At 38.2% G+C, this 27,752-nt stretch overlaps 1 protein-coding gene across 1 annotated transcript; it reads right to left on the bottom strand.

Moving 5' to 3' along the window:
- Positions 1-9,641: 9,641 nt before the first annotated feature.
- LOC106400890 (serine/threonine-protein kinase TOR-like) lies at positions 9,642-27,224 on the bottom strand. The gene is made up of 56 exons (XM_013841292.3): positions 26,904-27,224; positions 26,419-26,754; positions 26,272-26,346; positions 26,025-26,197; positions 25,551-25,649; positions 25,179-25,338; positions 24,962-25,105; positions 24,691-24,860; positions 24,408-24,612; positions 24,147-24,335; positions 23,777-23,929; positions 23,020-23,141; positions 22,831-22,930; positions 22,655-22,750; positions 22,270-22,400; positions 21,512-21,614; positions 21,249-21,431; positions 21,079-21,171; positions 20,944-20,979; positions 20,748-20,846; positions 20,567-20,665; positions 20,309-20,471; positions 19,932-20,056; positions 19,774-19,826; positions 19,222-19,345; positions 18,906-19,076; positions 18,209-18,361; positions 17,987-18,139; positions 17,544-17,615; positions 17,309-17,443; positions 17,171-17,232; positions 16,963-17,060; positions 16,337-16,446; positions 16,093-16,266; positions 15,919-15,984; positions 15,491-15,559; positions 15,236-15,346; positions 14,793-14,933; positions 14,577-14,705; positions 14,294-14,459; positions 13,996-14,204; positions 13,288-13,494; positions 12,995-13,108; positions 12,675-12,878; positions 12,259-12,339; positions 12,079-12,153; positions 11,931-11,997; positions 11,678-11,838; positions 11,421-11,594; positions 11,205-11,333; positions 11,031-11,114; positions 10,868-10,929; positions 10,711-10,783; positions 10,295-10,618; positions 9,950-10,203; positions 9,642-9,852 (listed from the first exon to the last, which is right to left on the bottom strand). Exons 1-56 carry the CDS (start codon positions 27,066-27,068, stop codon positions 9,834-9,836), a joined length of 7,443 nt encoding a protein of 2,480 aa, XP_013696746.2. The 5' UTR covers positions 27,069-27,224; the 3' UTR covers positions 9,642-9,833.
- Between the last annotated feature and the right edge of the window lie 528 nt (positions 27,225-27,752).

Below are 27,752 nucleotides of genomic sequence, written 5' to 3'. Positions count from 1 at the left end.
ACACAATTTTGGTAATTTGTATATTTTCTTAAATCTTATGTCTAGTCCAGTTTGCATTATCCCATTAAACCTTTCTATTTTATAAAATAAGAGAAAGTCAATGTTAACTTTTCTATATATTTTTTTGTTAAATTTTACGATTTTAATTTGTCATTTTTACTTAACATTTCTATATTTGTTATAGACAACTAATGACTTTCACCTGAATTTACTATGTTATCAATGTTTTTGAAGCTGTGACAAAAAAAAAAGCAATGTTTTTGAAGTTGTTCCAGCTCTGTTCTCTTAGTTACTACCATTCTTTGAAATTTCATCCACGTCATACCAGTAAACAACTTCATTTTTGTTCTTAGTACTCATTCAAATGTATCTCTTTTTCTGGTCTCCAAGTCTCCCTATAATTAATCAGCAGTAGCACAGTTCATCTACTATCTATTTTATTGGACTGACATTGCGTACAAGTGAGTTTGGGTACCTTCTCACATTTTGCTTCTCAACTTTGGATCCAGCCATACTTAGACCTTCTTAGAACTATTTTCCTTTTATTATTTATTTATAAATGTTCTCTCTAGTTCTAAGACAAGACAATTCATCTTACCTCATACTTAGACCTTTTATTTTATTTTTGTTTGGTTTTCAAGACGTTGTCACCCTAGCCTCCAACTTTCTTCCACCATTTTCCAAATTGTTATTTTATGCTTTTTGGCAGTGATTCTTAGATATTGTAAATTCCATTGTCAAACATTTCTAACGTTATTAATTATCTTTATATTCAATTGTGTTTGCACAATCAGGGACATAGAGATCTATTTGTAAAAAAGATGTAGTACTACTCTAGATACTGTAAAAACTAAAAACTGAATTAAAATATAGTCATTCTTGTCAAAATATAGTCAGCCAAATGTGATTCCTGTAACGAAGAAGACAAGTTAAAGTTCAAACTGTGGAAGAAGAGACAACAAGAAGCATAACATCAAGTAAAAAGAAAAAAGAAAACTTGTTATGATCCAATGAAGCAAATAAAATATAGATGAGACAAACATCGGCTAATTGTTGGATAGAAGGTAACATAGGATCCTTCTCTATATTAAATGTGCAACAAATGGGATGATCCCATTCACGGCTAGCCACCCGGAGAGGCTCACGTCCTCCTCCCCCCACTATTAAAGTTGCAACTGTTTCAGTTTCTTAAAGTTAAATCTTGCAAGCTGCAACAGTTATGAAAAGCTGAAGTTTAATGACAAAAACAATCAGATTGGTTAGTATACTCGAACTTGAACCGTGAAACACTCACGTTTTTATTGGGTTTTTACTCAAGTATTGAATATAGTATTTCAATTTTGCCAACGTGTAAACTTAGGTGTATAAATAAAATGTTTTTATTGGGTTTTCAACTTTTTTCATTTATTGACATGTCAATCTCTTATGCTCTTAAAAATATGATGTGTCATTTTCTGGAAAGAACCTTGTGTTATTATTGTGTTGCTTCTCGTTTCATCTTAACTATCTTTTTAGAAAGGATCTACTCATGCTAGTTTAGTTTAAAGAGAACTTGAACTTGGTAACGTGAAGTCAATTAAAATTGCCCAATCAAAAATGTTGGTTCAACTTAGGTTATCAGTTTTGATTTGTTATTCTTATCTAAATCATACTACTAAAAAGTAAAAACCAATTATCCAACAATCTATTTCAGACAAACCAAAGTTATCTAAATTTTAACGAGAAATATTGATTGTTACGCGGAACTTGCAAAAATGAACTATCTTAAGATCAAACTTCGGTTCAGTTCAGCAGAATTTTGTACAAACCAAACTAACAGAAACCGAATAAACCTATCTAATTCTAAGTCTAACCTAAGTGAAGGTTTCGACACCTTTCTACCTTTTTAGTGAACCTTTTTGTTGAAGATGCAAGAAATAGAGAAGCAACATTTTTTTACAAGCGTAATAAGATAAAAGAACAAATGGAGTAAATATATATATTTAGTGCAACAATAACTAATACTTGTTTAGAGGAGAAAATAAGACGTTGTTAATGCTAATTTAGACAAGAATCGAACCCTGATATCCTCTCATCCCCCAACGGAGCATAAGGATCAATGTAGGGTCTGCTTCCATCATGAACACGAAGTCTGCTCCAAATTACTTACATTTCTCAAGCAAAAACAAAACAACACAACCCAATCAGAGAACAACCTTATCAACGAAAGAAACCTCAACAACTCATTCCATACTCATTTTGAAACACTTATGGCGACACAATGTATGAGAAGAATACTAATAAGCATAAAAAAGTATATATAATTAATAGAAGTCGGATCTTTGACTAGTTAGATGTTTGGGAGAGTTAAAAAAATCTTCGACATGTAGGAGCCCAAATCCGAATTGAAAAGAAACAATAAAATAAAAAACGATGTTAAGAAAATAGACGAATTGAAAGATGGTATGTTGGAAAATGCTTTCGAAAACATGACTGTTGAATGTAGATAGATTTATTTTCTTAACACTTTATATTAACTCCGTAAGTGCGACAAATCTTATACAAATAAGAGTCCCATATAAAACCACAAAAGATAGTTACGCGGCAATCGTGGATTGTCCCTATGAACTACATACCTACGAAACAGTCTCAACTAATAAACTATTGGTTGTTGTATTTTAATGGATCTGAAAATCCGAACTACATCTAGTGTTATTGGTTCTGTGATTTTAAAATATGTATTAAAATCTTGTGTTATTGGTTTAATGATTCATAAATTCTATATTAAATCAAGTATTATTCAATCGTACGGATTTACTAATATATTTGATTTTATAATGGATTTGAATGGATTTGTTTAGATTTTTTAGTTAAAAATACAAAGACTCAGATCCGAGAAAAACCTCCAGATTTGCATATTTTACTTGGATTTATAAATACTATAGGGATTTCTAAATCAATCAAAATATATAAACCAATAACAGCCAAGAAGTTTTTTAGTGTTGGTGTCTTGATGTAAAAGATCGAAGAAGAATGAAAAGAGACTGATATTTAAAGAGATGACGAAAAGAACTTCGGAACGATTGTAGAACGTGGTCACATTAGGAGGGATTCGGGATTCTGCGGAGATCGCAGGAAGTTGAAGTTACAATAACTTATTTTCCAAGATTCTTTAACTCTTTTTTTCGTTTAAATATCTTGGTGAAACATTTGATGTTTTTATTGTAAGACAAAGTATTTATTGATCAACCATCATGACTCCTAGGGTTTCTGGCGACGAGCCGCCGGGCTCTTCCTCCTCCGATCTCCCACCTCCCGCCTCTCCTCCCGTTCTCCGTTCTGTTTCCGTTCATGGCTCTCCTCCTGCTAAATCGGCTTGGACGAAAAAGCAAGGAGATGGGGCTCTCCCGGTGATTGATGTAGTCGATGGAGTTGCTACTATGACGATACCTGATGAGATCTTTGAGGACCCTAATCCTCTCTGGAAAAGCTTCGTTGTTGGTTATTTCATCGGGGATGCTCCTCATGTGGGATCCATTCACGCGACTGTGAACCGAATCTGGTCTTCTCCTCGTAATGGGTCTAAGATCGATGTCCAGTTCATTGAGAAGAAAACGGTATTGTTTCGTATTGAGAATCCTCAGATGCGTGCCCGAGTCATCCAGCGCAAGTATTGGCACGTCGCGGACGTTCCTTTGGTCGTGCACGAATGGTCACCAGAAACTGCGATGAATCCCCCAGATTTGTCGGCGATGCCAATGTGGGTGGATCTCAAGGGAGTTCCGAACTCTCTTTTCTCGCACAAGGGTCTCAAGTGTTTGGCCCGTGCAGCGGGAACGTTTGTGAAGCTTCATCCCAACACAGAGAAATGTACGCGTTTGGATGTCGCGCGAATCCTTGTTGAGGTGGATCTCAATAAACCACTTGTTGAGAGGATATCTTACTCAGATAACGTCGGGGCTTTGGTTGTTCTTGAGGTTAGCTACCCGTGGCTGCCTCCAAAATGTGAAGTGTGTCGGAAATGGGGGCATAAAGGCTCTGAATGCTCCGCAAAAAATGTTACTATCCTGCAGCATAACAAGGAAGCCGATCTACAACTGGTGGTAGTGACTGAGGACCAAGGGGTGCAGAAAAACCCTGTCTCTGATCTCATCCAGGAGTTGGAGGAGTTTGTACCGTATGCTCCTTTGGGAAATGGAGTGGAAGTTAACAACATGCTCAACTCTATTGTCCTGGGTGCTGGAATGGTGGAAGTTGGCCAGTCAGGGAAAACTCCTGTGGCTGAGTCGCGGTTACTCGAAGGTGGTGATGGTATTGTGGTTGAACTTGGGAAGTCTTTGGTTTCTCAAGTAGCAGGCGGTGGAAAGGTAGACAGTGGTGCTATTACGGTGTCTCCATCGCGGTTCCATGTTCTCGCAGATATTGCTGAGGAGGGCGAATCTGATAACGAGGTGCAAACTGACACAGAGGAAGGGGAGATTGTTGCTGATACCACTGGTCAAAGTATAGCTGATCACTCTCAACGGCAACGTAAGAACTCTACGGTGCAGTTGCGGGCGTCTCATAATGCTGCCAGCACGGTGAAAACGAGTAAGAAGAAGATTGTCCGCACAAGGGACCTGAAGTTTGCGCAGGTTCATGCCTCATCAAAGAAAGCTTCCGTTAGGAAGTTATGACGTCTTTTTTCGCATGGAACATGCGCGGCTTCAATATGTCGCGCAAGCATGATGCAGTAAGGAAATGGATACAGCTAGAAAAGCCCTCTTTCGGATGCCTTATTGAAACGAGAGTCCAACAGGATAAACATGCGGATTGTATGACTGCTGCTTTGCCTGGATGGAGCTCTATTACAAACTACGATCACCACAGATTAGGTCGGATCTGGTTTTGCTGGTCTAGTAGGGCTGTGGTCACTAGACTACACGCAAGTGCACAAGTCATAACATGTGCAATACAAATCCCAGAGACAAGAGAGCAATTTATCTGTTCTGCCATCTATGCGTCTACTTGTATGGTGGAGAGAAGGAGGTTATGGGAAGAGATTAAGGGAACTCAAGCTGCTTATTCTCATCTTGCTTTGCCTTGGATCCTAATTGGTGATTTTAATGAAACGCTTGCTTCTGGGGAGCATTCTCGGTCATTGGACTATCTAACGGATCAGCGAGGTATGAGGGAGTTTCAAGAAGTATGTGGAGATTGTGAGCTTACGGATTTAGCTTACGTGGGAGCTCTCTTTACATGGTGGAACAAGAGAGAAGGCAATCCGATAGGGAAAAAACTAGACAGAGCTTTAATCAACGGAGCTTGGTTACGCTTCTTCCCTCAGTCTTATGCTAGCTTTGATGCAGGAGGAGTCTCTGACCATGCTAGATGTTTGATACGTACGTCTGCCTCCATTGACAGCACGAGGAAGCCTTTTAAATTTTTTAATTATCTCACGGATCATGAGGACTTTCTGCCTACAGTTAAAAATATTTGGGACTCCTCCCCTGTGTTATATCACTCACGCTGCTCTCTGACTATGTTTCACCGGAAACTGAAGCTTCTGAAGAACGACCTCAGAGCCCTGAATAGAAATCACTATGGTGACCTCCCCGCCCGAACAAAGCAGGCGTATGAGCAGCTATGCCACTGTCAGAATCAGGTTCTCTTAGACCCCAACCCTCAGACCTTAGCTGCTGAAGCAGAAGCTTCGAAGCGATGGAACTTGCTGGCTAGTATTGAGGAGAAGTTTTTTAGACAGAAGTCATGTCTGCGTTGGCTTCATGCTGGGGATCAGAACACTTCAGTCTTTCACCGTGCTGCTCAATCTCGTGCATCTAGAAATGCCATTCGGTCCTTGACCACCACGTCGGGAGAGATTCTAACTGCTCCTGGGGATATCCGGAGAGAAGCTGTCTCTCATTTCCAGCGTTTTTTACAGACTCATCAGGAGGGTGAGGAGATCTCTGTGGAATCTCTACAGAATTTGCTTACTTACCGCTGTCCTCTCCCCCAATCTTCTCACTTGGTTGCTCCCGTAAGTGGAGAAGAGATCAAATCTGCTCTGGACGCGCTGCCAAATGATAAAGTCTCTGGCCCTGATGGTTACACTAAGGAGTTTTATGTAGCTGCTTGGCCGGTTCTTGGGAAAGATTTTGTCACTGCCGTGCAGTCTTTCTTCTTATTTGGATTCCTTCCCTCTGGAATCAATGCAACCATTCTCTCACTGATTCCGAAGACTGAAGCTGCTCTGACTATGAAGGATTACCGTCCCATAGCCTGTTGTAACCTCCTATATAAGGTTATCTCGAAGATTCTTGCTCGCCGCCTTAGGGAGATACTTCCTGATGCTATAGAACCAAACCAAAGCGCTTTCATCAAGGGTCGTCTTCTACTGGAGAACGTGTTATTAGCATCTGAACTGGTTAATGGCTATCATAAGACTACCTCCTCCCCTAGATGCGCTATCAAGTTCGATATTGCGAAGGCTTTTGATACAGTTAAGTGGACGTTCATTGTTTCAGTCCTTAAGGCCATGAATCTGCCAGATCAGTTCATTATGTGGATCAAAGCTTGCATCTCAACTGCGTCTTTCTCGGTAGCTGTTAACGGTAGTCTGGAGGGGTTTTTCACTAGTGCTCGGGGAATCCGTCAAGGCTGCTCCTTGTCGCCGTATTTATACGTCATCCTCAATAATGTTCTTTCCAAGATGTTGAATCAAGCAGCTGAGGAAGGGAAGTTTGGGTATCATCCGCATTGCCTTGGGGTTAAGCTCACTCATCTGAGCTTTGCTGATGACATACTCGTCTTCTCAGATGGGAAAACTAGCTCTTTAGATGGAGTTATGGAGGTCATGAATCAGTTTGCAAATGTCTCTGGTCTTTATATTAATGCTTCCAAGTCTACTATCTTTATCTCTGGTGATGCATCTGGAGCTCTCAGTGTTGCTGCAACAGGAAAAGGTATTAGCACAGGGACTTTGCCTATTCGCTATCTGGGTTTTCCCTTGACTACTAAGACACTTACTAAGCATGACTACGAGCCTCTGATTGACAAAGTTCGGAGTAGGATGCTCACTTGGTCAAACAAAAGTCTCTCCTTTGCAGGCAGGCTTCAGCTGATCAAGTCTATCATTACAAGCATTGTCAACTTCTGGAGTTCCGCATTTATCCTTCCTGCTGCTTGTCTGAATGAGATTGAAAGTTTGTGTAGTGCTTTTCTTTGGTCTGGCTCACCACACCAATCACATAAGGCAAAAGTTGCTTGGGCAGAGCTTTGCTATCCGAAAGATGAAGGTGGTTTGGGTCTGCGGAGACTTAGAGATTCTCAAGTGGTGTTCTCCCTTCAATTGATCTGGCGGCTGTTTACTCTAGCAGGATCGCTGTGGGTGTCTTGGGTACAGCATTATCTACTCCGAGACAGCTCTTTTTGGGATGTGAAAGATAACCAAAAGGGTTCTTGGATTTGGCGTAAACTCCTAAAGCTTAGAGACACTGCATATCCTTTTCTGAAGGTGGCTGTTCAGAATGGAAATGATGCTTTCTTCTGGTTTGACAATTGGCTTGATCAGGGGAAGCTCATAGATATTACTGGCGACGCCGGTCCAATGCACTTAGGTGTTCCACGCAATGCTCGAGTTGGAGAGGTCGTTACTAATGGAGGCTGGAATATTAGGGAGCGCCGTGGGAGACTATTTCCTTCCCTCTGCCATCGGATAAAAGAAGCGCCAGTTCCTTGCTCAGACAATGGTAAGGATATCGTGGTTTGGAGGCAGTCTGATGATCAGTTCAAGGGTATGTTTTCCACTTCAGAAACTTGGCAGCAGATCAGAGATAAGCGTGAGATTGTACCTTGGTGTAAGGTTGTGTGGTTTACGCAAGGGATTCCTCGTTACAGTTTCATGACTTGGTTGGCTGTTAAAAATAGGTTGTCCACCGGAAATCGAATGCGTACATGGGGAATCACTCAACCTTGTACTCTGTGTGGAGAACCCGATGAGACTAGGGATCATTTATTTTTTGCGTGCCCCTACAGTTACACGGTCTGGGATAATGTGGCAGGACGTTTACTTGGTCGAAGGATGAATCCAGACTGGTCTGCAACTCTGTTGTCTATTCAGCGAACTCGTACTCCTGCTCTTGACTCGGTGCTGGTCAGACTGGTATTTCAACTGACCATTTATAGTATATGGAGGGAACGGAATGGGCGACGACACCAGAAGCCGTGGTCTACGACATCGCAGATGACGCGTCTTATTGATAAGACAATGCGCAATCGCATTAGCTCTCTTAAGTATCGCCGGGGGCACAAGTTGGAAGGCCTTCTTTGCAGATGGTTTGAAGTGTCACCTTGACTCTAAGTTTATTTTTGCAATTATGATACTTTAGACCTCTTATTCTTTATTAGGCCAATTCTTTTGTAAATTTCCCTCTGATCAATAAATATGAAATTTCATCAAAAAAAAAAAAGACAAAGTATTTATTGTTTTATAAAGAACTACATTTTGTTTTCAGAAAAGAAATATGCCAAAATAGAGATTTGTTTAGGGCTTATTTGTGTACTAACCATTAAAAGAAGGGAAATTGGTTTTCTAGAGAGAAGGAAGAAAGAGATATGAAGAGGAAGTTGGAGAGAGAGAGCGTGTTTTTGGTTATTTAACAAATTTGAATTTTTTTTGTAGTTATAGAGGCAAATTTCCCTTTTTTCTAATTACTACTGTTATGAATTTTATGGAAATCTCCTTTCAAAGTTTTTTTCGTGAAAAATGCATTCCCTAGACTATATTTGCGAAGTGATTTTGCCACATGTCTTTTCTACAATCAATTTCACAAAACAAATATGACATAGCTACTGAAATTGATGACATGTCTTATAGCTTAATATGACATAGAAAATTGCATTTAATGTTATTATATTTTTGGTAAACTTTTTATAATATGGTAATAATTCATATATTACATTTAATGTCAATTTATTTTTTTGGAAATTTTTTTAGAATATGAGAATAACTCATAAATCATTATTAAAATAAATATATTCAAATATGGCATTATAAATTTCGAAATATAATTTAATTATATATTTTTAAATCATGCAATTTTATTACTAAATTTTTCAAAAATGTATACAATTAAAAAAAAAAAACTTAATCATAAAATCATTATTTTCTTATATATCTACAAATTTTGTAAATATTGTCTAATTTTAATTTTTGATAATTATGCAACTTTTACAAATTTATTTAATATATTTAATTAAAATAAATAGATAAAAAATTTATCTAAGATTATAATTTCAAATATATACATGCATATTCTTAAATATAATTTTATGTTTAATTAAATAAAATTTATATTAAAATATTGATACGAAAAAGAAAAATTTACAATATTAATAAAATTTTATTTTAAAATATAATTTATATTTATCTGTTAAAAAATATTTAAAGCATATGGTGCAGAAAGATACCTAGTAAATCGATAAATTCATAAAATAACTTGGGAGGTAACTGGTGAGCAATGATTATTCCAAATGCAAAAAGGAAGAAAAAATGTAGGAGAATGTAGCATGCTCATCTATTCAACCACGCTACTACACTTAATAAAATTATATAAGACATGACTAGGGACCTAGCACATCTTTTTTTTCACTTCAAAATACTTTGATTGAAACATGCGAAAGATACAAAGACGACGTTGATATCCCCGAAGCTAAGCCGGCCAACATAAACAAAAACGAAACTCCAAATCGACTTCACACATTATTTACATACAAAAAATACCATAGTTTATCATCGAATTAAATTTAAAAAAATGCAACTTAGTTGAAATTTTACAACGCCTATTTACAATAAACAGAACATATGATCCTTCTCACCAGAAAGGGCACCACCTGCAAACAAAAACAAGAAAATTTGTTCACATTTTTGCATCGATCCATTGGAAATGCCAGTGAAAATAGATAAGCACAACAGTGGAGAAGAACATACCCAACATAATTTTGACATAGATTTTCATGGGAAGTGGCTTGATCAATTAGCTTTTGAACCTGAACTTTCACAGACAAACCATGTTCGACTTCATGAGAATCTCCTCCGAGCAAGTTATTGTGATCAGCAATGGGATTGCTTGGAACCGCAGACGTAGAGAAATCACGGCCTGTAAGCTTATGACTCATACGAGCCATGACAACTACTGCACGCTCGTTCAATACCTCATTTGCATCTCCAAGCATATTCACAGCCTGAAACACAATCCAATACTCAAATCAAATCAACAATAGAAATAATATTTGATGAAAACATGATAGCAAGATAAAGATTTTAAAAAGAAACCTGAAGAATTTCCTTCTCTCGAGTACTCCTTTGAGGCTGAGGAAGGTCTACATCAGCAGGATCTTCATCTACTTCCTCAGGTTCAACATTAGCAGGACCGTTGGGATTGTTGTTACCGAGTAGGGCTAGTTGAGGGACTTCATTGAAATTAAAAAGACGCCAATTGATTAAAGGATCATGCACAAACGCCTCCATCATTGCCATTACACTGTCTTTGTTGGTTCTGAGAACTTGCATAACATTTTCGCATGTCGACCGGAAGTTTCCTTCGATGCCACTTACTTCCATTGCTTTGACAAGCATTCTTGTCAGACGGAACGGAACCTAACAAAATGTTGTTTAGCCAATAAAGCTCTCTCTTCATATCATTGTCGCAAACAACTATATTATTACGAGGAAAAGATTATAGATAATACCTTTTCAGGAAACTTCTCTCTATTCATAGACGCCTCAAAACAATCTCCGAAATCAATATGCAAGATTTTCCCACTGAAAAATTGAAACCATTGATAAAGAAATAGAACCATAGTTGGATCTTTTAAGTAATGTAAACAATTTGTTAATTTTATGTACCTGTATCTATCTAGCATAAGGTTACTTGGGTGTCGATCACCTAACCCAAGAATATAACCAACCTGACACAAAAAGTAATGCGAGAGAAGTTCATTTAAACATGAGTAAAACTCTACTTTGAGGCTAGACAAGTGGTGAGCAAATGATGAAAGCAACCACATACCATACTCATAACGGCTAAACTTCTAGTATAGTTGGTTCTTCTCTCCAGCCATACCTCTGACGAGCGACTTTTTAACCAGAGAACCTACCAAGAAGGAGAAACAAAGCAATTTAGTATTCCAGATTAGTTACTTTAGCCAAGAGAAAACTACTAGAAGTTAAAGAGATTGAGTACCCTGGACAGATCATTTCCCTCTGTGTTTTCAAGAGCGTACTCAAATACTTCAATCTTTGCTATGAGCGGTAGATTGTCGTAGTTTGGAGCAAAACTCAACATATGTTTGTGTTCTTGATTAAGAATGATCTGGAAATAAGGAAAGGCATGTGTAAGAATCAACAGAAACTGCAGACAGCTTCACGAGTGAAAACCTTCATGAATAAAAAGACAAACCTTTCGTGCATCTCTGTATTCTCGAATAAGATGGTGAAGGGTATCGCAGTTGGGAACCCATCCAATGAGTCCACTATTGGGAGATAATGGTATTACAGAATACCGTTGGATGGACAAATCTTTTTCTGCTGTTTTTCTGGAATTCTCGAGCAAAGTGTTCACCAAACCAAAAAGCTGGAACACAATAGAGCAAAGTGTTATCTTGTAGTTAACACAATAACTGAACAACTGTTTTTTTTTTTTTTTTTGAAAATCACCTGCATAACACGCTCATCTTGCCTTAAATCTTCATGTCCCTTTAACAAAAATGCATAGTCCTCACCGTCATTTCCGTGAATAGTCAATTTCCGTGGTCGTTGTTTAGATGTTATGACAAGAAGTTGACGAGAAAACGATGCTATCGTCACAACGGGGGCATCTATTTAAATAAAACCAAAGCAGTGATCTAAGCACCGAATCCTAGGTTAAAACCGTAAATCAGCTCAGACAAACTGTAGTTCAAAATGTTACCCGCACGGTATGTTCCAGGAACAGCTAGCTCCAAGTCACGACACAGCAGCAATTCAGGAGATACAGACTATCCAACATGTAACGTGATAGTTAGATTATAAAGTAAAAAAGAGAAGAGAGAACAATAAGAAATAGAGAATCTAATTACTTCCAAATCCAATGTTGTGAGACTGGCAAGCTGTTTGTCAATCCGTTTGAATACGTGATAGTAAAGATCCCAAGCCTAATGAAGATGAACAATTGAAAAGAAAAACATGTCAATTTATGCCCCTTTCCTGAGATAAAGAGCAAGAAGACATCTGAAATTTTGCTTTAAAACTTTCGTCACCTGTGTAAGTTCAGCATCTTTTCCAGTTCTCTTGTAATTGATACAACATTCATATGCCTCTAGTAGTTCGTGACGGTATGCCTGCATCAACAATACACTAGCTTCAGTTGCTGATACGAAAATCATCATCCAGTTTGACATATAGCCTTTTACTGAAATATATGAAAACAAATACTCCACACCGTAATCCTCAAATTCTCTCATGGTCAGCTAGTTGATTTAAATTCTTAAAACTTCAAATGACCACAGGTTACATGGCAAAAGCAAAACTAGATGCTGCAATGCTGTGCAGTTCTGTGCTAGAGAAAAGTAAAATCAAGGATACCGTGGAGACACACACAGCTAATGGCATGTACGTGTAAGAAAAATACTATGTTATACCAAATTTGGAAAACCAGGAATGAAAATGGACATACCTCTATAAATGCTCTCTCTTGTATGGTCACATTGTCCTTTCTTGCACCTTCTTCAAGCATCTCATGTAATGGCTCAAGTACTTTCAGCATTCCTTCAATGTTATGTTCTCCAAAATACAAGCGACTAGCTTCTTCTAGTGCTTCATGCCACATTTCATGCCAGAGTATAGCAACCCTGATAAGTTCATGTGATACAAGTTGTGCCTGTTTTTTTTTTTTTTGTTGTGGGGGTAAAGGAAAGGGGTCACCAATTAGCTCAGTTGAAAGAAAATGCTTTCAAAGTTATAGACAAAGCTAAGCACAATAAGACGACTACTAGCCTGATCCACAAGGGCGCCACTGTGCTGGCGAACTTGATCAACCACCTCTTGAGCTGCAGCTCTCCGCAGATTGCTTATTGATTTACATGCAACGAGAAGGGGATACATAAGAGCCTGAAAACATTCAAGGAGAAATTATGAGTTCTGTGTTAGTATGACACTTCGTTAATAATAAAGAGATCAAACGTCTGCAATATCAAATTCAAAATGGTAGAGCAAAACTTATTCATATCTTCTTAAATTCGTAAGATAGATGAAGATTGTAAAGTTCAGATTAATGGAAAACTACAAACCTGTGGGTGGTTTTCTCCTATGCGGATGAGAAGAGACTGTATCAATTCCCTGACAGCACGGTTATTTGAATGTATCCTAGCAATTATTTGAGGCAACACAACAAGCCATGTGTCAATGCTGACATGACTGAATCCTCTCTTCAATGCTGTTTGGACATCAGCCGTAGCTCCATGGTTGAACCATAACGTGAGAAGACGCAGTATATCCTAAGGAAATGAGACAGAAGGGAAAACTAATTCAACAAAAGCAACTTAGAACTTGAGGCAAACAAATGAAATAATTAAAAATGTCTCCTGATGCAGACATTTTTAGGACATAAGTCAATAATTTCACTGTTGGCTAACGACGTTTTGCCCTTAAAATGTTTGTTAAAGTAGATTCAACACCAGAGTAAACGTCAGTCTGAAGCAAACAAAGCTTCGATCAAACTCCCTAAGAGCAATCACCTTTTTGCTACTTATTAGCATATTAGAGATTTCAAAGGGTAGGTTCATACAGAAACCATTAATATTTATCAGAAAAAAGAAGAAAGACATTTCTTTTTTATATGCAAACAAAAGACAGAAAATAAGGAAAGACTAGTGTTGCAAAAAAACTCCTAACTCAACAAATATCAGAGATGGAACCTAATCTATGTGGCATAAAAAGGTGAAGAAAAGACATTTGGTACGTGAAACATGGAATCAATGAAAGCATGCACACTTAACCTGTAAACTATCATCAACTCCTTTCGCATTCGCTGCACATGCTATAGAATGGAAGTATCCAGTGACTGCAGCAGCAACAAACTGAGAAGCAATTTGACCTTTTGATATGTAATGAGACATCACTGCCGTATTGAATAACGCCCATGTGTGCCATGCCTTAGCCCATTTAGGAGCATAGATGGTAGATTTGCTAAAGGCATCAAGAATTTCTGAAAAAAGAGTATTAGATTGTCACCAGAATGTTATGGTCAGACCTAGTTTGACTACACTTACACTGTTAAAAGTAACTAATATTCACCTTGAATAGACCCATCATTCAATCCGGGAGAAAGTGCCCACTGCCATGTTCCCAATTTGAGATTTACACGTGCAAGAAGTGGAACATTTGCTCCCTTGCTAGATACCATACTAGCCATCATGTCAGACTGAGAATGTGGCACACTTGAGAGTTCTCTCGTCAGAATCTAAAAACATTCAATTCACATTGAGAAGAAACATGGCCATTTAAATAAGAAAATGGGAAAATGTGAGAAAGAGAATCAATCCAGACAATGCAAGTAGCTAATACGAATATGACATACTTGCAGCTTGGCAAACGCCTCTTTGCGCTTGCGTTCCTCTCCAAGTGACCATTGGTATTTTAAATATCCAAGCATCACTTGTGGAGGTCCGTGATATTGCATGTCTTCTGGTGATACTTCTGGATCAAACTACAAAATTAGGATGTCATACGTTAGACAAAACAGAATCAAGCTGCACTCACAGAAATATTTTATCAAAAGGCAAAAGGTCAATACCGGCAAGAGCTTGAGTAGAGTAGACTTTGCCTGACTGATCCTCCCACTTTTTCGACAAAGCGAGGCAAACTTGAGCCAAGTTTCAACATCTTCTGTAGGAGGTAGCACAAGTGCCCGAACAGCCAAAAGTGATTGCCACACCTGAGCAGAGGATACGAAGTATTAAAAATAAGACTGTCATATGGAACAACTGAGATCACTTCAAAAAAATGTCAATGAAATTCCTTGTTGCTTATTATTTAGGTGTACGATACAGTCGCTACTTTCTTTATAAATCAAAAGATAAAAAAATAAGTAAAGCAAACCTTGATTTATTAAGAAAAACCTCAATCTGTTAATTTACTAAAGTCACGATACAGCAAATATCTCATGCTTACAATACCATATGACTTGTCATTCATTTCAGTAGCTCAACTAACATGTAAACACAAGAAATATTGTACCTCTACATTACGCTTAGATCCCTGAATCCGCTGAGTCCACATACTACGAATTAGGGCTCTCCGTTCTTCAGCAATATTATTTCCCACAGGCAGCGTATAATATTCAATTACCTATTATCGATAGAACAGGAAGAAATACAAAGAAATAAGAAAGATTCATCATGTATTTGTTAATACTTTCTCCTGTTTTCCCTCCAACTCAGGGGGTTAGCGAGGCTCGCAAGGACAATTGATTTTGAATGAATGAGATCTGACCTCTTCTAGTTCTGACAGCTGCTGGACTCGAACCATATTGCTGTAAGCACGCTCGTAACTCTCCAAAACCTGCAGAAGCGCAAATATAGACAAAATGGACAAAGACAGTTACAAGTTTTCAGTCCACGAGAGAAATACTCAAGAGAAACTAAGAAGGCAACCATTGTGATTTCATGATGCTTTTACTGACAGGAACTAAACAATAACATGCACAAAATGTTGTTTAACAGAGCTCAACAGTGCAACTAAGATGTCGAGAATGTATCTTCCTACTTCCAACAGTCTCTGACGTACTCAAATAGTTTAATGGACATAATGCAAAAGGCTGAGACTCTAGTTACAAATATCCTTGCTGCTTTACTTCTGATCCCTTAATCACATCAAATGACTAACCGAAATTATATATGCTACCAGATATGAAAACCTACCAGCGCTGCAAGTTCTGTCGCAAGACATTTTCTAGCTCTTTCAACATATTCCCGCGCCTCATCATACTAGAGACAAACAACAAAGGAACACATACACATAAATAAGTGCGTCCGCAATTATTTTAAGAAAGCCTGCTATGAGGCAAAAGCAAAAAAGCATAGATTCAAGTGTACCTTCGCCCTCCGAACTAACAAAACAGCCCTGAAGAATGTGCCATTGCTGCTTCCATCGCCACTTGAAGCAGGGCTTGCTAAACCCCTAAGCTTTGTTTCATCGCCATCATCTAACCGAGACACATATTCCGCCATTTGATCCCACTCTCCCATATTCCACGCAGCATTGGCAGCCTAGTATAGTTGCAAAAAGACATCCATTTAATTAATGTAACCGAAATTAGCATAAGCATTAATTACCAACCATTGGTGCCATTTCCAGACGTGCAGATGGCTCAGCTGGACTCCAGTACTCCTTGCAGAGATTATTTAGCTCTTCCCATCGTGCAAGTGCAGCGAGACATCTCATTTTTCCTACAGCATGGTCAAAAAGCTACAGATTCAGGACATTTCATTTAGGGAAAGAAGAAGCACCACAAAAAATGTAGCTTTTGGGAAAAATCCCCAAAATTAATAGAGAGAGAGCGGCCATAAGATTATGAATCTAAGGGGGATGGATTCTAGGAGGTGTAAGCCACTCGAGATACTGTTAAATCTCAGAAAATCATAGAGGACAAATTCAGCCTTCATATGAATAGTAATAACAACGAAAAATATATATCCAGATAATGAATAAAAAGCCATATGGATTCCATGTCTAGAACTAATGCACATAAAACAGATGCATGGACTTTTTTGTTCTGCCAACTAGAGTCTCAGAGCGAGAATATTATGAATTTAAGACCTATAATTCTTTATGCGATACTAGCTGCTCAGACGCTGGCGATACATATCGACCCCCCAAAAAACTCACAATACCTTAGATTCCACTTCCACGAGAAACTATATGGAAATGGGAACACGGATCTTCCCAAAATAAGACTTGGTTACCTAATGTGGCTTCTAATACAAGATGGGGATTAGATGTTTGAGATGCTTTCAAAGTGTACGCCTTGAGTGCATCGTCCCATCGCTGCAGCTTCTCGTACCTAGAAACAAACACTGTTACTAGTAACAAACAAATTCTGTCTGCGCGCCTATCAGGCTATCACACACAACCGGAAATAAATGAAATTAACAATGAGAAAAGTCATGTTACCATGATTCTTTTAATTGCACATCAAGATGTTGTTGAGCATAGGTCAGTATGCCGACAGCAGCCTATGACAACAAATCCCAAACAATCGATAATGACACATAGCAGAGATGAGGAAGTCGTAGAAGTAAGATAATGTACCTCATGCTGGTGTAATTGATTATTTATGTGTATAAGTGCCTCAACAATAGCAACTGGGTTGGCATCCATCCTCCTGGACCGTGGACCCTCAAATTCCATCTCTTTATAGTGCAAAGCTTTGGCAAAAACACGGCACTGCAAAGTTGAAAATCGCACCATTACCAAGAAAAATAAGATGAATGCTTGATTCAAAAAGGACAGAAGTGCCACATCTTAAGAAATACATGACGCAGACCTTTTCAGCAAGAGCCCCCAGGAGACGAATATCAATGGGAAGAGGCTTTTCATCATGTTCCATAAACTCTGCCTAAAAAGAGTACTGAGGAAATCAAGCTCATGTGACAGGACAAAGCAACAGGATCACACAGAGGAGGTTTATTTTGACAGTGTTAATATTGGATAAAACATAATATATTCGTCATGTTTCCAATAACGTTTACATATTGTTTAGTTGATGGCTTTAGCAACGAAAAACGTGTTTCCAGTAGAAAGAATACAGGTGCAATCACTAAGGAAATGGTGACCTAAGCAGATTTTTGTTTCCAAACTAGCAAGACGTAGCTAACTCATTACTGAACAGTATCTATTTGCCTATGCTTAAAACACTAGCATTCGATGAGCATAACCATAGTTAAAGGAAAGCATACTTAATTTTTTATAGCTTAACAAAGAACGTACCAAATTAAGTAGTGTCGCCAAAATCTCAGGAGGGATATTTGGAGATGAAAAAGCCATCTCCAAGCTCCTAACTAACTGCGTTTGGCTAGCTTCATTCAGCTGTGCCCAGCAACTGACAAAGCCAGCGGCAAACAATTCTCTCCCGACAAAAGGCTGAAATGTACAGTCGTTAAAATGCATACCCTTATGAGAGATAAAAAGAAAAGAGTATAGATGAAGCACCTGCAACTGAGCAAGTTTTGCACAAGTTCTCAATGCTGGAGAGGGAGACTCTTTAAGTAATTCAATACTAAAATGTCTCATCCATTCTTCCCAGTCTTCCTTGGTACTGCGTTGAGAAGCTTCTCCAGCTGTCCGTAGTCTACCATCATTAACCTGTTCAACAGATCATCAAAAGCCATAAGTAACAATTTCGTTCTTTCAAAACAAAGAAAGCCTAGAGAAACTTTGAAACTTTACAAGAGGATAATGTAAGATTGAACACATATAGTGTTTTATTAGTCTACATAAGCTGAAGGAATGTGTAGGTTGAGAAGAGCAAAAGAGGGGCATATTTTACAAAGTTATTGAAGCAAATGGCTCAGGTTGGCTCTCGAGTACCAAGACTGAACTTCAATGTATGTACGTTGTTATACACAGATAAGCTGCCTAGCATAGGCACCCAATAAGAAAAACGAAAAGAAACAAGCTGGTTAAAAGACCAGCCTTCTCACTAAGCAAATTCTACATAAGGCAATCATTCCCATGGGTTCTTTCCTTTGTAATATTCTTATCAAATTACTATTCCATCAACTAGAAAACTACCGACTAGAAAGTTGTACAATGTTACACTTGCATAATGAGCTCAACAATGAAACTTGATAACAAAATTTTAACAAATCGAGGATATGTTCATTTAATATGACACAACAAAGAGTACCTGATGGTTTTTGTCGTTTCCTTCTTCAAAAGGATCGATCTCATTCTCAATTACAGGATCCCTGATAACCTCGACTGGCAGTCGCCTACTTAACTGTTGAGTGGCTGTTGTAGCTACAATCAATGGTTCACGTCTCCGGGATCGAGCATAAATTTCCTCAAACTCTTTATGCTGTAAGAAAATTGTACAGTTAAATTTTACAGACAAAAGTATATATAAAAGAAAAAATGTGTATGTTGCATGCAAGCTATAATACAAAATACGCGACAGACATATTTCTAGTGCTATTATATGTAGAAGATAGTAAGAAGAGCACCCGCAAGCGATGCTTCAACAAAAGCTTGTGAATTGATTCAATGAATATGGTGAAGTCCTCTCCAAGAGCATGAGCCAAACAGCATAGTGCATCGACAGCCTCTTTCCGCAACTCATCATTCTTCCTGGATAACAACAAAGAGCCAAAGACCCGCATCAAAAAATTTAAACGAGAAGGTAAAACTATGAGTAAGAAAAGAGAAATATGAAACGTCAATCCCACCAAAAAGTATTCCATGATATAAGCAATTTTATACTTACATTTGAAGACAAATGATAGATAATGATAATAAGTAAACAATGACAAACAACAGACAATTATAATAATTAAACTATGTTCTGATCATGCCTTGCCAACTCTAGGATGGTATGAATGAACCCAGTCATTATAAAGAGAAACTCAAATAGTGATATGATGCATTGAAGAAAGACCTTACGAAAAAGTAAACATTGCAATGTTTTCTAATTAAGACAATCAGCATACCAAGAAAGGTACAGATGTTGTCATAAAGATATATCACAATTGTTGGACTTTTAAGAAGACGAAACTCACCCATCTAATACTAGCTTCAAGTGATGCACAAGAGCGGAGATGTGACCAGTAACCTGAAGATATACCAATAATTAGAACAGGTATTAGAAGAAGCTTAACATGGAGTGGATCCGCAACATACAGAAATATAGTAATAAATAAATAAAAAATATACCAACCTGAACACACGGGATAACTCTTGTCAAAGTTTTGATGGCATCGCGTCTTATAGCTACAGGAGCATCTACTTTAAACAATCGGATAAGGGCAGGAAGGAGTAAATGCATGTGCTCATCAAGTGTACCTGCAAATATGGAATCTAAGGGTCAGCCAACGGAGTGAATTCTGGCTAATAATTTCACTATTCAAAGATCCTATATATACAAAAAAAGAGTTTGGATATCTCTCACTGATTACCAAAAAAGAAGATATCATACCGTGGAACCTAGTTACGTTTCGGTTAGAAAATTAAATACGTTTATACAACACTACAATTCGTGTGCCCTAGTAGTACAAAAAGAGTATGAGGATGTCAAAACAAGAAAAGTTTACTGACCGCCAAACACTTCGAGTGTGTGGAGAATATCAGGAACATAGATATAATCATTACACCGCTCCGCATCACCTAATACTTGGATGAAACATGGAAGGATGACTGGAAGATAAGTTCTGAATTCATCATTAAGTGCCAAACAAAGATGTTCCAGTAGATGCAGAACCTGGTGGTCAGCAAGAGAGACGAAGTACTCTCCATAAGATATATGCTCGGAAAGCAATAAGAAACATATCTCGGTCTAGGCTACATACAACTTACCGGAAGACCACGAGAGGGGCGTACGGGACCTGGCAAGGTGAAGGATGACCATAGTTCAGAGACTAGTGAGAGCAACTCTGGCAGATACTTTCGTATGTGCTGTAGACAGATAACGTAAGCTAGGAGTTTACACAAGTCAGTCGCACTTTGGCCATAACTACAAATGTTAATATGGATATACCTGGCGCACGATGGAAACAAGAGTCCCAAGACCCCATGTAATGAAGTCCTTTAAGTTTTCATCAGAAGTGCGGACAGTGTGAAAAAGCTCAGGTAAAACCTTAGAAAATTAGCAAAACTTCAGAGGATACATATATTATGGCAGTGACTGAAATAGTAGTGACTGAGAAGCTGCTGGAGATATAATCTTTATATACCTTTGGCAAATAAGGCACGCATCCCAATCCCATTGACTAACCTCGCAAGAAAAAAGATGGGATAGAATTGTAACGTGTTCTTATCAATCCCCTCACAAGTTCAGCCGTAAGAACTGTCAAAATTGTTCTAGTTACCTTAAAAATGATCATCAGAGATCTAACAACCCTTTTGTGGTAACTAAGAAGTGATGGATCTCTAAGAATTCGCATAAGCGAGTTGATAGCAACCTATAACAACGAGGTAGGTGATATGAGCACGACTTAGACCAAAATTTGCAAAATGTTCACACGGGTTTAGAGCTAACCGTAGAGTAATAATCCTCAGATGTAGCAAATGATGGCCGGAGTTCCACAGGTAACTCATCAATCGATGGAATAGGTTGACCTGAATCACCAGTACCCCGAGGAACTTCACCATGTGATCCTGATAAACTTTGCTGGTTACGTTTATGCACATGAGGATCCAAAGCGCCCATAATTCCAAGAACCTGTAGATATAACCAATGATTTTCACATAAACTATGTTCTAGAATACTCTAGCTTAGAATTTTATTTCTCTAGAAACTACCTTGAGCACTTCTCGTCTGGTAGACCACACTAAGTCACCCTTAAGCAATTTCAAGAGTAAGCCAAGCAACAACGGGTATTCCTTGTATGGAGTCACAACATACCTACGTTAACAATGAAATGACATGCAGGGAGGACTTTAATTTTCTGGAACTCCCTTGATATTGTATTAGGTATGTGCACAATATATAGCAATTAGCACATGACAAACACTCCCCAAGCTATTCAATGCAACGTGCGAGTTGTTCACCCCACTATCTATAAGTATGTCTACAACCTCGTCAATGTCAACAATACAGTTGATTAAATCTAAGCAGCATAATACACTAGGTCGTGGCAAATCAATCAATTTTGTATGCAGAGAGAATAAGAAGACATTACAAGTTCCAACACAAAAATTGGCAATTGAAGAACTGGCTACGAATAACAATCTTTCATTTCATCTAGAATTTCCTCACTTCTAGTAGGTCACAGGAAAAACATAAAACCAATCCTCATTCCTGACATTGATATACATCAACTGCCTAAAGATAGCTCAGGCTTTTAGCTAGTACTAGTAGAAGAACTACAAGCCTGTATTCATGTCAAATATTCACTTGCAAGCCAGTATGTCCATCCAATCGAACCAAGCTTTCACCAATCAAGATAGTAGCGTTTTATTATTTTGCAGAAAAATCAGCATGTTCATAATCTAGTAAGATTAACAAAAAAAAAACATAGTTTAAGTTATTAAAAGAAGGTAAAAGTATTATCTCCTACCCTGTACTTTGAACGACTTGACCAAGGGTGGAAACAGCCACCTCACGTTTTGCTACAGCAGCTCCATCCATTAAAGCTTCAACAATCAAAGGCATTAGCTCCGGAATATATTGTCTCATTGCCAAGCCACCCTGAACACGGTGAAAAAAAAAACAGGGGAGGGATTTCTTAGCCAGACCAAAAAACAACAATTACAAATAAAATAAATTTGCCACCGCTCTGTCCACTTAAAGACAATAAAGGACAACATCTTAGATACAGGCTAGGCCATTATAATTTTGAAATATGCTTTGCCAGCACAGCTGGGACGAGTCAAAATCAGATTGCAAATTCTACGTTTACTACAGTTATAAATTTGTTCAACAATACAAAACTAAAAACTTACCACTCTTGCAAGATCCCCAACAGTTACGAGAACTCCAGTGACAATATTATTGTTAGCATTCACTCCAGTTCCTTCACTAAGTCTTGCAACAAGTGCCTAGAAAATAAAAGAATCACAACCCCGTGAATTACCTAATAATCATATTACGTGAGGAATTAATAGAATTCAAATAAAACCTTTTGCACAGGAGCTACATATGGAAGAATGAGCCGTTCACAATTTCGAACTAAACAACCGAGGAGCTTCGCACTCTCTTCTCTGCACTTGTTATCCGCACTGCTGACGTCACAGTGGGAAGTTAATCCAACAGATACTGATAATAGGAAACAAATCTTCATATAAGAACTAAAGAAATTTGCAGTTACCTCTGCTCAAGATAGGTTAACAGTTGTATAAGATGGCGACGAAGTGCTGGAAGAACGTATGCTGGGTTTTTTTCGGATAACCTCCCAGCAACTGAGATGGCATATTCTCGTACATCAAGGTCCTGTTGAACAAAGATATTCAAATATATGAATTGAAACGTAACATGAACGGACAATTTGTAAGGCGGAGTGAAACATAAGCAAAGCATCTTTATCAAGTTAAGATGGGTTTCACACTAAAGCATTTCGTGCATCAATCAGAGCAAGTTATGCATTCCATCACACTTAATTAATTACGACTGATCTGTGACAGAATAGAAGATAATCAGTCGACCAAAAGTCAGCTAAGCCTTGGTATTCAAAGTTTTGTTATAAGGGAGTAATAAGGAAACTAAATTAGGTAACTACTTCACGAACCCACCAAAGCTGATGTCAAAAAGCAATACAATTGCAAGTTTTCTGTAATTCACAGGTATGTCCACGTAATATATCAATCTGAGATAGGTGGATGTCTAATTGGAGTATGGTAATGATGGAGTTCGAAACGGTATATAATAATATCATAAACGGAAACGAACATATAAAGTAATAAGGAAACAGAAGTATCATCACTTTCTAAAACATATCATGGCGTCAAAAATCTAATTTGGAGCTGCTTGAAATTGACACCCAAGAGATGCAAATATAAGATATTTAACAAAACAGAATTGTCTTATGTCATATCCCTACTTTAATCAAACAACTAACAAATCCATACCTCATCATTTAATGAAGCAAAAATGGCAGTCAAACTATCAGCCTGTGCTAGATAATCATCGAAACATTGGTTGCCATACAAAGCAACGAATATAGACTTGCGAACATTTACATCAGCATCTGCAACAGCTGTCCTGAGAAGCTTTTCCACAATCTACAAAACCCAAACATCATTTCTCAGGAAGGCAAGCAGAAAAATTGAAACAGCGAATGATATTACAGTTATAAATGCCATCAGGAAGCAGATGGGATACTGGAGGCCAAACTTGAAAAACGTTACAAAGACGCCTTTTGTAATGAGAAAAAGTGATGACTTGGAGACGAGCAATAATAAATAAAAATGTACAGGGCTTTTGGTATGTATATATAACCTCTTCCACAAGGCGCATTCGTCTTCCTCCAGCTCGAGTTGACCTGCTTGAGCCAAACTGCGTGATCCCCGATAAGGAATCTGCAATTAGTCTACAACAGCACAAAGCAGCATTTTTTCTTGTGGTTGCATCCCCATCATCCAAATAAATAACAACCGACTCCCTAGCGAATTCAAGAAGATCATGCCCCTGCCAGAAAGCAGAAGTTCAGTAACATAAATAACATATTTTTTGGAAATATCATCAGCAAGGAGCATTGACCTTGAAATTGAAACGAGCCAGAGTCTGCAGGGCTAGTTGAACTTGGGCTGAACTACTAAGATCAGTAGACTGTGGTGCCATGCTAACTGTACTACTTCGAACCAGGGTAACAGGAGGCTTGGTTTGAGAATAATGAGATCTTGAAAGAACCAATGAAATGCAATCTAGAAGCCGATCTTGTACCGTCGGCAGCAATGAAGGAATGCTGAGACCCAATAGAATTGTCAAGCATCAAATACACATCAATGCAAGTAGTAACAAACTTCTATCGTGCAACTATTACCTAATGGTTATCTGATCAAGAGCGTCAACAAGCGTAGAAGAGAGACCAGAAGAAAACATAGCATCTAGAAGATCTCGAACATAATTTTCCACCGTGGATCCCATTGCCTTCGCGATGTTACCAACACAAGCCACAGCTTCAAGCAAAGGTCTACCTTTACGTGGAGCAATCTACATAGGATAATCAAAGGAAACCTCTTTCAAGTTCAGCTAAAAAAAATTACTAACACACAAAAGTAGATAATATGTTCAAGGAAATCAATTTAACCCACCGCCTCCCGCAGATGAGACATAATAGTCGGCAAATAGTGGATAAGCTCACCATCCAAAGCACCAGCCATTTCCCCAAGGGCGATGAATCCACTAGCACGTTCAGCCGGTATTTTTAACACAGTAAGAATATGATTCATACATATCTGCAAGAAAGTAACTCAGATAATCACGTTTTACGGATATACTTTCGCTTCAAAGAATCTATCAGTCACTTACCGTTAAATAGTTTGTAACAAAGCGGTCACGGAGGAAATGAGCAATTCGAGGCAGCAACGAGGTGATGCTAAGGCGAACAAGGCGATCACGATGTTCAAGGTATCTAAGGACAATGTCAGCAACTTCTCGGTACCTAGACATCATGAACTCACCAGTATTCCTGTAAATGAACTCTAGCATTAAGTCATTAACAGAGTGGAAGAAGATGCATGAAATATATATATTTTATTTAACAGTGGAAACTAAAATACAAAGACAACGAAAACAGAGGCATCACTGGAAACAAAAAGTTCTTCTGAGGGCCTGTTATAAATCTGGGCGTCTGGCTATTGTAAAGGATGCTTTAAGAATACAAATTCACTGGTTATTTACCTCAATAGCTCCCCCACAGCAAGTAAGGAACCATGAATACTATGGACCGGAGCATTTCTGCCCAACCCATCCTGTGTAGCTTCAAACATTCGATAGTACCTGCAAAAGCCAGATGGAGAGAAGATGAGTTAACTTGACTTTATATCATAACTAACAAGGAAAACCCTATTGCTAAATTAGGGACATTGTATGGGCAAAATATCTAAATCCAGCAGAAAATCTGGTAAGCCAATATTTATTTTGAAAAAGCTTAAAAACTGTGTACAACATTAACGCAAGAGAGAGACAGGTTCGCTATATTTCCAATGGAGACTACATCGATCATGCCATATATGCTCAAGAAGTATCACCATTGGGAGAATATATGGTAAAAAGCCAATATAAGTTGCATTTACACAATAAAAAAAATGCGAAGTATAGCACTATCGCGTATTTTAGGACACTAAATCATAGTTAGAGGAAAGGGATACGAACCATTGTACACGCCATCGAGTCTCCCTTTTCTCGATAACGCGAAGGCAAGCACGTAAAGCTTCAACAGCTCGCTCCCGTACTTGCAACTGGGGATCCCTTAATGCAACCCAGATCGCATCCACAAATTGAGGGACGTGAACATTAAAGACAGTGGATGCATTTTCTGCCATCTCCTGCGACGTTGCAAGAACATAGCCATATTAATTGTGAGTAACCAAAAGAGAAAAGAGAGTCGATGTCAGGATACCTTCAAAATTAGAACAGCGGCGAAACGACGATATTCCACCCTGTCTCCGTGAAGCCAATCAAAAGCAGTTTTCATCTGGGAAAAGAAAGAAGAAGATCAATCAATACACTTTGTGGACCAATGAGAAGAAAGAAACAAAGGTCGTACCTGAAACTCGACTTCATCAGAAGTCATGACTCCACCAGCTCGAGCAAGGTGGCCCAAAACTCTACTAGCAAGCACCAAGATTTCAGGGTCACGCTTGGACAACACAGTCCTCATAAAACCCGCAAAGCGAGAAACATTTGTAGCATTCTCACCAAAACCAATCTCTGTCAACTCATCGATGGCTCTAAGGCCACCCATGTTTTCAGCCTCATTCGAGCTCTCAATTAAAGTAGCAATCCTGTCATATAACTGTTCCATGAACCTAGAGGAAGCTTCACCGCTAAGATCACGAACTGCTTCCTCCACATGTTTCCTAAAAGCTAAAGAAGCTCCTTCCTGATACAACAAGTCGAAAAGCATCAAAAATTTGCTAAAATCAGATACATACTCTAGAAAACCAACTATACATTCAACTCAGAGAGTTTTTTCTGGGTTTCTACTAATTTCAATAATCCAAAGGAACGAAGAATCTTTGCGTTCGTTACCTTAGGATTACCATGGCTGCAAAGGTCAGTGATGACACGGTTCAAAGTGTCGAAGCTTCCGCCGCCAGAAGATGTAGCTGAAGGCCCACAAAAGCGGTGAGATTGCGACGGAGAAGCCAGGGGTGAAGGCCGTCCAGCCGAAAACGATTGCGACGAGGAAGACATGGACCAAGATCCACTCAGAAATCTCGCAAAAACCCTAAATCTGACTCCTTTACGTTTCAATCACACTGGGAAAAGAGAAGCAGAGAGAGACTGTACAGAAGAAGAGAGAGAGAGAGAGGTATCTTCAACACATCGTGCGTAACAGAGAGAGAGAGAAGAAGATCGCAGGAAACTATAGGATTCTCTTTTTTTTTTTTGGTTTGCCTTGGGGGTTCTTTTTTGACACTTTCTTTTTCCCCTATTGTTATACCTTGTATTGTTTCCATAAACTTACACTTAAATTAATAACTAGATTTTAACTACCTGATTTATTACCTTCTAAAAACATTTGTCCAAGATTATTGCGGATAATTTTTCATTTTACAAATGTATAACTTTGATATTATTATCATTACAAATGGAACCTCCGCAAGATAAATTAATAACTAAAGTTTAACCACACGATTTATTAAGTTCTAAAAACATTTGTTCAAAATTATTGCTGATTACTTTTCATTTTACAAATGTGTAACTTTGATATTAGTATCACTAGGAATGGAACCTCTGCGGAGATATCTATATTAACAATTAAATATAAAAATGTTTAGAAGAAAAAGATAATAATATAAAGAATTGAAAACTTAAAAATATTTCTATAGTTTGTGTAGTTAAAATTAAAATACAATTTTTAAAATAGTTTTAAGT

This window comes from Brassica napus, chromosome A5 (genome assembly GCF_020379485.1).
Source record: "Brassica napus cultivar Da-Ae chromosome A5, Da-Ae, whole genome shotgun sequence".
Taxonomy (NCBI): Eukaryota; Viridiplantae; Streptophyta; class Magnoliopsida; order Brassicales; family Brassicaceae; genus Brassica; species Brassica napus.
This window is presented reverse-complemented; position numbering and strand designations above follow the sequence as displayed.

Coding starts and splice junctions, on each gene's coding strand:
- LOC106400890 (XM_013841292.3), bottom strand. CDS start 27,068: ATGTCTTCCTCGTCGCAATCGTTTTCGGCTGGACGGCCTTCACCCCTG. Junction 26,198..26,271: donor CCGCTGTTCTAATTTTGAAG/GTATCCTGACAT, acceptor GCAACGTCGCAG/GAGATGGCAGAAAATGCATC. Junction 17,233..17,308: donor ATCAATTACACCAGCATGAG/GTACATTATCTT, acceptor TTGTTGTCATAG/GCTGCTGTCGGCATACTGAC.